The sequence below is a fragment of the Amia ocellicauda genome, chromosome 7 (genome assembly GCF_036373705.1).
Source record: "Amia ocellicauda isolate fAmiCal2 chromosome 7, fAmiCal2.hap1, whole genome shotgun sequence".
Taxonomy (NCBI): Eukaryota; Metazoa; Chordata; class Actinopteri; order Amiiformes; family Amiidae; genus Amia; species Amia ocellicauda.
The window spans coordinates 14,871,473-14,883,710 of NC_089856.1; the positions used below are offsets into that span (position 1 = coordinate 14,871,473).

The 12,238-nt window shown below is 50.6% G+C and overlaps 1 protein-coding gene across 3 annotated transcripts in view; it reads left to right on the forward strand.

The window, feature by feature from the left end:
* fignl2 (fidgetin like 2) overlaps window positions 1-11,783 on the forward strand; it is a 29,652-nt gene extending 17,869 nt beyond the window's left edge. For all 3 annotated transcript variants that reach the window (XM_066708655.1, XM_066708654.1, XM_066708656.1), the window contains exon 3: window positions 6,220-11,783. In XM_066708655.1, the coding sequence (XP_066564752.1) occupies window positions 6,220-8,279 (2,060 nt within the window). In that variant the 3' untranslated portion in view covers window positions 8,280-11,783. The remainder of the gene's footprint in view (window positions 1-6,219) is intronic.
* Window positions 11,784-12,238: the final 455 nt, after the last annotated feature.

Below are 12,238 nucleotides of genomic sequence, written 5' to 3' on the forward strand. Positions count from 1 at the left end.
GGACCTCAGCAGTTTGACACAGTAGCCTCCCGGGACATCCCGAGACCACCGCTTACAGGCAGAAAAGGGCCTTCCACAAAAGATTTAATGGGAAAGAAAACGTTTAGAACACTACCAAAAATAAACAAACTAAATAAAAAATGTAGGTATACAACATGTTCAACTCTTTGATACTGAACTGTCAGTTTTAACATTACCTTTGTAATGCTTTCAAATGTTTCTTGTGTAAACTCTAAGTCGCCCTGGATAAGGGTGTCTGCTAAAAAAGTAATAATAACATGCTGTCTTGTGGAGGGTTTAGTGTGAGCAGAGCTGCACTGTGCTGTGCGTTGCAGAGTACAGGGAGAGGGGAGATCAGGGCCAGCTGCTCCTAGCTCTGTAAACTTCACAGAGCCAGGGAGGAGAGGAGATGTTTATTTATCCGAGCCCCTCCCACAGCGCATTGATCTCCTGCCTATGTAACGCACACAAATCAGCCACTAATTCCAGTGCCGGTCGCCTTATCAACCACCTTGTCCTAGTGATTAATTAGTGCACAAACGAGCCAGGCCCCACCCTGGCCCCTTACTCCCTTGCCCCATGATCTGGGCAGGCCGCTGCTGCACAGCCCTGGAGTTTCACAACCTGGCTAAAAGTGCTGTCCGCACCGGTCTGCCCCCATTCCAGCATTGTAATTATTCATAGTGTCTCTGTGCTTCACTGTGTCACTGCGCTTGTTAAAAATCTCTCATTCTCCGCTCACTAGCACAGTGTAACCTGACCACGGGGGAACTTTACTGTTCCGCTATATATTTCCCCAGTGCAATTTGTTCTTGGGAATGTGACTTGCCTTCAGCAGAGAAAACCGTCTGCATGAATGAATGAAGTGCATCTGACCACTGTGATCCTGGTCTTGAGAAAAAGGTACAGCAAACACACACACACACACACACACACACACACACAAATAAAATAATAGGTGATGTAATTCAGGTCAAGCTGCAGTCAATCTCTTCAGGCGGTCAGTACCTCACTGGGCCAAGTTGCTTAATTTCCTGTTCCAGTAGTGTGGACTGCACTGCTCCACCCTGGGCAGGAGAGACCAGTCTGTAGTGTGTGTTCTGGGAGCAGTCAGGGTTGGTGTTGGCACTGGGGCTGTGATTGCGTAGGGGGTGGGAGTGGGGGCTGGGTTGCCCTCCTGCTCAACAGGCCTGGCCGTCTTTACAGAGCCACTCTCCTGATTGCATTGATCCCGCCCATGTTTACAAGCCTCTGCCAACAATCTGCCTTTTAATAGGCACGTCCCAGGAGACGTGTAGCGTCCATGTAAAATTTTGTTCCTCCAGGCCACAGAGACGAGGAGGGGCGGGGGCAGGGAGGCAGAGGGAGAGGGGGATGGGGTGTGTTCAGGAGCCCAGGGAGCAGGCTGGAGTGCACAGTGTTCAGCGCTGTGTCCCCGCGCTCCTGCTACTCTCAGGTGTCCTAGCACAGAGTCCAACCGGCAGGCAGCTGCGTGGGGTGTGGAAATCGCAGCCCTGCCAGGGTTTCTGCAATGATTCTGCACACTCACACACGCACAAGCGCACACTCGCACTGTTGTGGTGTGATTATGCTCTGCTCTTTGCTGGGTGTTGTGTTCACATCCCATAATTTCCACTGTGATGTATAGGAGATCCCTATAGATTATGCCTAGTCATTCTGCAGCTTCCTTGCCATCAGCGCACTTCCTGCTGGCTGCACAGTGGGCTCCCACACATCCATTACCTCATTTACCCTCGTTAACCTAATTAATTGACTTAATTGAACCAAAGTAACGACTCCCCAGGATTTAAGCAGTTCATTATTTACACAGACCTGTAATGCTGCACAGCCACTGGAACTGCAGGGCACATGGGGGGCCAGTGAGATTGCAAGGCACAGCAACCAGGAGGAAGTCTGCAGCCATCAGTGTGTTGGCTGCAAGCTTCTTGTTTGGTCTGATCTGGTTATGGCTTTGCTAGTAAACCAGGTCTGCTGCCCTGGTTGAGAGTCCCAGACTGGGGATGGTTATGTGGGATACAACACTTATGCTCCCGCTACAGTTCCTTACAGGGTTGACATTCAGTTTGAAGGCCTGCTGGCCTGATCCTGCAGGAAAAGGGTTTTCCCACGGTGCCAGTGAACAGTTACCTGCAGATGTGATGCAAAATAAATCTGGGATTTTGCTGAGAGAAAGAGCACCTGCCCAGCTTAACCCCCCTCCCCCCAACTCCACCCAACTGCCCCCAGCCTACCATTTTGGGGTTGTTTTGTTTCCCCTGTACACCTCTCTCTCCCTCTCTGTCACGCACACATCCAAAACAATCCCAGGACAGCACAAAAGCTGTCAGTGGAGTGGTGCTGAATAGATTAACAAGATTTCCATAATTAGAGAGGCTTGTAACAATAGGATCCCTTTGCCTTTGCTTCCAGCCTGGGACACTGGTCTGAGGAACAGCTTAGGGCTGCGCTGCTGTGTGCTGTGGGCTTCTGGCTGCTGGTTTCTCGAACTGATCCCTGGTACAACCCTGCAGTAGGAAACGTCCGCCTTACTGGATGAGAGAGACGAGGAGCCACAGAAACACACAGAGACGGACAGGCTTATAGAACCCCATGTCCCCAAGTCATCTCTGTGTGCTTTACCACCCCCACCACACACACACACACACACACACACCCTCTCTGTCTCTCTCATGCTGTGCTGTCCTGTTTCCTCCACCTTCACCTATGCCCTGTGCTTACCGGGATGGGCTCCAGTTGAAGGTGTCCCTGTACTGGATGAAGCAGGTGCTGATAATGGATGGGTGGAGGGTGATTTGCTCAATGAGGAGCTTCACTGGTGCTGCTTGCTGCTGCCCACAGCCCTGCTGAGAGGAGTACTGGGCACCAGGGGAAACCCCAGCGGCAGGGTTGAGGGGGCAGTGCACCTCTGATCATAATCACTTCCATTAACTAATTATTCACATCAGATGTCTAACAGCCTCCTCTTCCGCTAATCAGCTGTTAATTGAAAGTGCTCTTAATGGGTGGCACCCGACCTGTGCGGCGGATCATGGGCCTGTCAGACCGCACTTCAGCGCCCTTGACAGCTCATAAATTTTGTCAGTGTCTTACGCAAGGTCCCATTTTATCAGTGTTTGTGCAGTTTGTGGTTCCTGTTGTACCAGTATGGCCGGTCAGGGGGCTGATAGAGACTGACAGTGTTTCCATTCAAACACAGGGCTTCATCTGTCCAATCCAAAATGTCTAATGTCTGCTGTGTGTGTGTGTGTTTATGAGAGCCTATATCTGAGAGCAGCCATTTCGGAGGAATCACCTCCTTGTCCATCAGTTTCCTGCTCGTCCCACCCCAATCTCTCTGCCCCTTGCAGGACACAATATTAATTAATGTGCAGGAGCTGAATAGTTTAACCAGCAGCCTAGATTAGGTTGTGAAGATTGCTGTCCTTTGTCTGCTTCGGCATGTTGGGGGTTTAAAGCCCTCGGTGGAGGAGAAACGGAGGAACCGACACAGCCTGTCTGTCACAAGACCCACGCCCTCACTGGCGGTGAGGCACACTGTAGTCCTACTGTACGAGCTGACTTCCCTGGACTGTTTTCCCATCTGCCTTTGATGAGAGTACACACAGCCGGGCCGTCAGTCTGGGGCAGAGTGAGACGCACTGTGAGGGAGCTGGGGTGCTGTGTGCTTGTGGGATGCTGGGCCACAGAAGGGAACAATGTTGTACCGCTGTAGGCGCAGTATGGGGCCCTGCTGCTCCCAGGGCGGCTGTACTGCACAGACAGGCCATCGTTCTTCCCTGAAAATCACTGACCCTAACATGTGCATACATGTTTGTGTGCGTGTATATGATTGTTGGTGTGTTTGTGTACATGTTTGTTCATGTTTCTGTGTGCGTGTGCGTGCGTGCGTGCGTGCGTTTGTGAGGCATGAGGCCAAGGGCTGTGGGGGGCTGATTTCAATATGAAGGGGATGATCATTTAGAGGCCATCTGGTCAGCTTCTCACTGGAGAGGCAGCAGCGATCTGCAGACCCACATGGCAGGCAGGGAAGGGAGGAAGAGGCCCGGAGACAGAGACAGAGCCTCCATAGAGTGTGCAATACGGCTCAATCTGTTTGTGTTCAATAACCACAACAACAACCTCCTCTGTTAGCCAGTGAACTCATCCTCCCTCTCACTCCCATGTGTGGTGATCCACCATCAGAATTGCTGCTGAACTGGACTAGCAAGGCTAAAACAACCAGACACGCAAGTGAAAAATCCACACGGCTCATTGTAGAATTAAGCAGGGTTTAAGATCCTTCTCCTGCTCCATGGCCTGCTGCAGCCCTTACCCTGAGCTGGGGACGTGACTGTTTAATAAGGCCCAGCTATGCCAGGAATGTGGAGCTAATGCCTTAGAGACCCAGTAAGAAAGCCTTGCTCTCACAGCGCCTCTGCACTGCACTGCCAGTACAGCTCCAGGAATCAGCTTTCAGTAGGGAAACCCAACAAAATAACCCAGCGCAAACCTGGTGAATAAAGCTACCTCTTAATTTACTCATTCATCTGTAAAGCTGCCGTTTCTCCACTTCTGGGGTCTGCTGCTTCAGCTGCAGGGTGTGCAGTACATGGAGATGCAGTGTCCGTGCCGTGCAGTACCCCTGCAGAGTTGTGTGAGAACTGTGCCGATCATCTCTCCGACCCCTGGCTCCTGAAGCTCTTTATGTTGAAACTCAGTGCTGGTTATTCTGTTGTTCCTGGGGTGTTTTTTTTGCATTAGTCGTACATAGCCGTATTACAGACCATCCACATACCACCACCCGCCCCCTTCTATTACACACACAGACCAGCTATTCTCAGTTCTCCAGGCTCTTGTAACAGTGGAATCTTAGCCCCTGGAATGTAGCGCCTGGTCCTCAGTAAGGTTCCCAGCCTGCCCAGGAGGCCGGGTTTTCCTTTCTGTTCAGGGCTTTCCCAACTTGAACTGCAGCAACAAAACTGTCTGCCAGAGAGGGGAGCGAGAAAGACCAGATGCACGAGTCTGTGGGGAAACGGATTGACTGAGAAGCGCAGAGGGACAGGAGAGGGTAGGTTTGAAAGGGAATGGCCAGATTAGGCCAATGCATTTGTTTATTTGATCGTTCATCCTCTGTCTCAGAGCGGGACTAAAGACTCACAGCGTTGAGCTGGGCTGGGAGTGGGAGCTGCTCTGAAAGGCATGCCAGAGCCCCAATGTTTTCCATGGAAAGCTCTGTATGAATAGCATACTACACTACTATTCTATGTGGCTAACCCCCCCCATCCCCCTTCCCCCTTCCCTCCAAGTCCTGCAGTCCCCTGAGGTTTTGGAGAATGAGTTCTGCAGGGAGGGGAGGGGAGGGGAGGGGGCAGGGCTGGGGTTTCACTGAAACATGCACAGGGCTACAACAATAGCTCCTAAGGGAGGCCTGCAGAAGCTGTCAGGGCCAGTGGCTGCTGATGGCCAGAGGGGCTACGTGCTCTGCCCTGGGAGACCAGGCACAGCTCCTTTCTTGCATTTTTTCAGTTTTGTGGTTTGGTAATATGATAGATTTCATGCTATGCCTGCTGCTGCTACAATTACTACTATTACTACTATGGCTGCTGCTAATACAAATACTAGGACAGCCACTATCAGTGCAGTTCCTGTTACAATAGTCCTAGCTTCCCACTCCGGACTGACACTGGCCTGCAGGAGGAAACCTGATAGCTGGTAACATAGGGAGAAGAGGGCAATTAAACTTCATTAAAAGGCTCCTTAAAGTTGCCCCCTCACCTTCTCACCCTTCCTCAGTTTAAGGAGTTGGATTTTCCTCAAGGCATTCTGAGAAATACTGATCGTCCCTGTTTTGTGTGTCAGTGTGTGTTCATGTGCTTCTGTGTGTGTTCATGTGCGTCTGTGTGCCAGGAAAGAGCAGGATATGGTGAGCCAGTGCTCCCTCAGCAGGACAGCGGTGCGTCTGGCCACTTCACTGTTCTTAATGAAAACACTGTGCAGTGAAAGAGCTGAGCGATTACTGTAAACTGAATTCAATAATATCTATCCAGCTGTCAATCTGCACAGGGACCATTTGACCTTCTATTATTGAAGCTTCTGTCATTTCAGGTAGAAACATGTAAGAAATTGGTCTCTCCCCCTTCTCTTTCCCTCCATAACTTGTCCCCCTATTTCTGCTTTACTCTTCTTCTGTCTTCCTCAATTTAATATTCCCCCACCCAGGTCTGTTGAAGATGCACTGGACCCCAGAGCACGCCCAGCCACTGACACAGTGGCCCGAGCAGCACCTGGACGTCTCCTCCACCACGTCGTCTCCGGCGCACAAGTCGGATCTGTACCCCAGCAGCCGGCAGCGCTACAACTACGCCTGGGCCAATGACGACATCTCCGCGCTGACCGCCTCCAACCTGCTGAAGCGCTATGCTGAGAAGTACTCCAGCGTGCTGGACTCGCCCTACGACCGCGCACCGGGGTCGGGCATCTACTCGGAGGGGGCGTTTGGGAGTCTGAACGGACAGAAGAGTGAAACGGAGCCCTGGTCCATGTCACATGGCCCCGAGGGGGGGTACTCACTAGGCCCCCCACCACCTCCTGGCCACGAGGTCCTGGGGGGCTCAAAGGGCACAGCCACGTCGGGAGGGCCCCCAGGCCCTGGCTCGGTGTCTATCGTGAACAGTAACCTCTCGGACCCTGGCTACAGCGGTGCGGGCTCTTGCAGTGGCCCCCCCACCCAGGAGTACCCCCCCACCTACAATGGCACCTACCTCTCCTCTGGGTACTGCACCCAGCCCGGCCCTCCTGGTCTGCTGCAGACCACCACCAGCCTTGTGCCCAGCTACACCCCCCCTGGATCTGTCTACAACTACCCTCCTAGCAGCTACCCCCCTCAGCCTGGCTATGCCACTGTGCACCCCCCTACTCCTTACCTGCCCTCGGGCCTGGCTGCTCCCACTCCCCTGCCTCCACGGCCGACTGTGATGGGTGGCAGCTATGGGTACCAGGGGCACGGGGGGCTGGAGCCAAACTCATTAAAGAGAAAGGCATTTGAGATGGGGGGGGTGGAGGAGGAGGAGGGGGAAGAGGCGCGATACCGTAAATATGGCTACGATCCCACCAAGCCTGGCAGCTCCCCCTACAGCGCAGACAAAGAGTGCCGTGGCAACGGCTTTGCAGGTACAGACCCGCCGGGCGCCGGGTACAAGCCAGGCAAACCCCCTGCACAGCCTGGCCTGGGGGGCGATGAGGGGGACAAATACGGTGGGCTGAAGCCTCTGGTGTCGCCACCCTACAGCGGCGGGGGAGAGGCAGGGCTGCGTGCAGAGTACAGCCCCCCAGTGGGCCTGGCTGGGGAGAACGGCGGAGGGGAGCATGGTTTTGCCCCCTCCCGTGTGGCAGTGAAGCTGCCGGCCCCACCCGTGCAGTCAGAGGAGTTACTGAAGACGGCCGAGCCCCGACTGCTGGAGCTGGTGAGTGGGGAGGTGCTGCAGCGCGTACCGGCGCTGGGCTGGGGGGAGCTGGTCTGCCACGGTGCACTCAAGGCCGCACTGGAGGAGGAACTGCTGTGGCCCGCATTGCGCCCCAGCCCTACCAGTCGCCCGCCCAGAACTCTGCTGTTCTTCGGCCCTCGGGGGGGCGGCAAGCCCACACTGGCACGCTGCCTGGCTGCCCAGCTGGGCGCGGCATTCTTCCGGCTCAGTGGCGCGGTTTTGGCCTCACAGTGGAAGGGCGATGCCGAGCAGATCCTGCGCACCACCTTCCTGCTGGCTGGGGCACGGCAGCCCTCACTGGTGTTCGTGGACGAGCTGGAGGCACTGAGCCCCGAAGATGGGCTGTGGGCGCAGCTACTGTCCTGCCTGGACACAGCACAGCAGGGCGGGGCGGGCGCTGTGCTGGTGGTAGGAGCCACAAGGCGGCCTGATGCGCTGGAGGAGGCGGCACACAGACGCTTCTCCAAACGCTACTACGTCGGGCTGCCAGATGCAGCCGGGCGCAGGCAGATCCTGCTGCAAGCGCTGGGCCAGCAGGGGGCATGCCTGAGCGAGCGAGAGCTGGGCTGCCTGCTCCAGCGCAGTGAGGGCTTCTCCACCCACGAGGTGCTGCAGCTCTGCCAGCAGGCTGCCGCCTCGGCCAGCGCCAGCGCCCCCCCCACGCCCCTGCATAGCCTGCCTGCCCTGCCCCTCTCCTTCAAGGACTTCGAGAATGCCTTCTGCAAAGTGCGGCCCCACGCCACGCCCAAAGAGCTGGACACCTGCATGGAGTGGAGCAAGGTGTACAGCCACTGATACACCCGCCGGACAGCATGGGGCCAGGGGGCGATGTGGCGAACTGTTGGCTCCCTCCCAAACATCTTGTTTCTTTCACTGTTGAGATGCTGTCTGGGTGTTTATTTTAGGTTTTTCCCCAAGTACTTATTTTACAGCCAAAAAGGGGGGTGGGGTTAGATTTAATTTCATGTTATATTATTGTTTGTTTTACCTGGTGAACGTGCCATCATGTGCTGTTTTCATAGTTTTCTTTATATATTGTGTGTGTGTGTGTGTATATATATATATATATATATATATATAAATATATATAAATATATATACACACATATATATGTGCATATATACACATATGTAAAAAAAAAAAAAACATATATATATTATGTTTTTCAATCCCCAAAGAGCCAAATGAATAAACCTTTCTTGAGGCGAGGGTCGGGGGTGTGGTGAAATGGGCAGTCTTAATGATGTCATGTAGATTGCTACTCTCAGGTTCCTATTTATTATCAGTCTGCACCCGTGGCGTTGTTCTGTGCTGGTTTTGTTTTGTTTTCTGTTTTTTATTTTATTGTTTCACTGGCCTGGTGGTATGTTAAGGGCTTGGGATTGCAAGATAACCTTCAGAAAGACAAAAGACTAATCTAGACCAAAAATAAGCAGCAATGTCAGTGTGCATCAATCCCAGATCACGACTGAACCCCTGCTGCAGAGCACAGCCTTACAGCACATTGATCCTGCTGTGCTCAGTTCCCAGCACTACCCAATCTAAACTGAGGTACAGATTTGCAAACAAAGCAAGAGTACCTGACACAATGTTCTGAGTTTGGCACTGCTGCAAGAATTGAGTAAAGAAGGGCATATTTACCAGGCTCTGATCTCTGTTCTCACATTGGCAGTTTTGCCACAGCTTTCCGACAGAATCAGAGAGCCCTGCCACACAGGAACAGGCCAGAATCCTCAACAATGAAGGGAATGGTAGCAGAGTCGCCCCCTGCAGGAAAGCTGTGAAAAGCGATGCAGGTACATGTCAGTGCAGCGCAGTGTTCTGGATACCTGCTGTCTGTCTAATCAGCTCGACCCATATGTGAATAGGCGGCTTCAGTCTCTGACACACTGGCTTTGAAAGGGGGGTTTGTCAACAGCCCTTGGGCTTGCTTTATTTAACGTTTTTGACGATTGTTTGTTTTTCTGTTGTTGCTTTATTTAGTTTTTTTTTTATCTATGTAGTCTTGTTTCCAAATACTCAGGAAGAATTTCTTTACCTCAGAATGAAAAAAAGAATGTATGAGCCCCCCGCAGCACTGTGGGGGGGCTGGGGGGGCGGGGCTGCCCGTGGAGATCACAGAGCAGCTGAGCGTTTACCTCGGGAGACAAACTTGAAGTTGTTACCAAGACTAACGATGAATGTAATTCAGGTATTTTACAAAGGATATTTGATGCCATAAATCCATGTTTTTAATTATATATATCTATATATATATATATATTTTCTTCCCCTATCTCACTTTATTTTTACTGTAGAGTTTGGTGGAGTGATGTTTGTCATGTTATGATGTGTTCAGTAGACTAAGAGGAAAAAAAAGGAATGGGAAAAAAAAAAGTATAAAAGGTTTTTTGTTTAGTTTAGTTTTGGACAAACCGTTTCCTGGCGATTTTGTGCAGTCGAGCCCCTGACAGCCCACAGCTCTCTCAATGGTCAGCCTGGGTGCCTGCCTGCTTTAAAAAACTATTAGAGTGATGGACCCATACTGAAATAATCATATCATAATTGTCTATATACGTGCACTTGTTCATCAAATCCTATGAGGCACTGATTCCCAGCTGTCAGGGCATTGTTCTTGCGGTGCTGCTGCTCAGCCAGCTCTTGAGTTACTGAATTGATTGATAATCAGTCCAGTAATGTGACTGAGGTACTGGCCACGACAGAGCCCTGTGCAGGAGCCCAGTAGGCAGGGCAGCTGTGATCCAGTCTATAATGTATATTTTCACTGCAAAACCCAGACAATCCCAAGCTGTGGGGGCTGCCTGGCTGTAGTGCAGTCAGAGCTGAGTCTCTCGGTCAGTTTCATCCAGAAACACGGGTCAGAAAGGATCTCTCTCTCTCCCTCTCTCCATCTTTAAAATGATGGATTGCAGTGTGCTGTGCAGCGTGCAGTGATGTGACTCCTTTCTCCCTCCCCCACACACAACCCCTCTGAGCAGGGATGCCCTGATTGATGTCCAGTAACCCTATATTACTATTCAGCTCTTCAAGTACAGCTGGTGGCTTCAGTTAAGCTAGAGATGCCAGGTCAGTCAGAATGACCTCTACACATTGATCCAATGTTTGGAAACAAACAATAATATATATATTTCGGACACGTATCCCACTCCTACTCAACATTGTTTGTCCTGGAAGTATGATGCAGTTTAGTTTTTGTTAGAAGCATTTCTGAAGAACAGTCACAGCAAACAGTGATGTTATGTATTCATAACTGCTGAAAACAAAATTAATATACACACCCACACATGAAAAGGAATAGATCTATAAACTACATTATATACCTGATGAAGACACAGTAGTGTCGAAACGCGTTGTGGGTGATTCAATAAAATGAAATTTTAATAATATAAATGTCTGGTCTAAATAACTAATGTGAGAGTGTGGCTACAAAATGTTCTTTTCTTTTATATTTATGTTTATAGATCTATTCCTGTTCATGTCCCCTCTGTACTTCTCACATGTTTAATTACAGATACACAGCTGCTATCCCCAGAGAGAGAGAGAGAGAGAGAGAGAGAGAGAGTGCTGTGAGTCATAGTGCCATTCCAGCACAGTGGTTTTCGGATGCCAGTCTGTTCCCCTGCAGGTTTCTGGCACAGCATGCGCTTTACCTATTGTTTCCATTGACTGTGACTACCAGTGAAGGCAATGCTGTGAAAGCAGCTGTCTGTACAGGAGTCCTGCTAAGCGGGCACAGTGCCTATGGTCACACAGCTCCTCTTGGCCATCTTTTATTGCTCTCTATTATGTTTTCATCAGATACCCATGCGATACGGCCCGTAAGCCAGTGGCCCTCAGTTCTGATCCTGCAGTGTCTGCAGTGTCTGCAGCTCTTAGTCAACCAGCACTCTGAGCCCTGGCCATGGTAGGTACATTGGCCCATTTAAGCCAGTGAAATGGAGAGTTAAGGACTTGAAGGATCAATTACTGAACTAATTATTTGCTCAGGTGGACACAAGCAGTTGTTTTTACTGGGTTACTGGGGCTGTGGAGCGGTACTTTCACACAAAAACGGTTTGTCCAACAAATATGGTATTTAATTGCGAATTCCTTATTTTTTTAGTAACTTTGTTCTTGTATCTTGTACATTCTCTGTAACCATTTCTACCTCATTTTTGCAACATATTGTACATGAAAGTATTTATTTCATGTCTTTTTTGATGTCTGTTTTAAAAATAATGTTTTGAACTCTAATGGTCTACCTCAGAAGAGACTGTATTTTAAGAGAAGTATTGAGCAGTATTAAAGAGATTACGTCACCCCTCGTGTCTGCTGCCATCATTGCCTTCCGCGCTTGTCACAGCTGAGTGTCGTCTCAGACAGTGGCACACCTGCAGAGACCCTGGTCCAGGGGAGTCCAGTCCTGAAGTATCTCATCCAAAGACATCCACCTGAAGACTTTATTCCGAAAAGACTAAACAGTTTGAGGTATAGACTAGAGATTTTTTTATTGTATTGTTAGCAAAAGAATGTTAAAATTGATCCTAAAGTGTACTGGAAGCCAGTGCAGAGAAGCCACCACAGGAGTGATGTGGGCCTGTCTCTTTTTTTTTTTTTTTTTTGTTAAAGCTCTAGCCGCTGCGTTCTGCTCATGCTATAGGTGTGACAAGGCATGATTTGTGAATGTGGAAAACAGAGCATTGCAACAGTCATGTCTAATAGAAGCATCAGACAAGGAGAGAAATTATCTAATTTTAGCAATGTGGCTCAGATG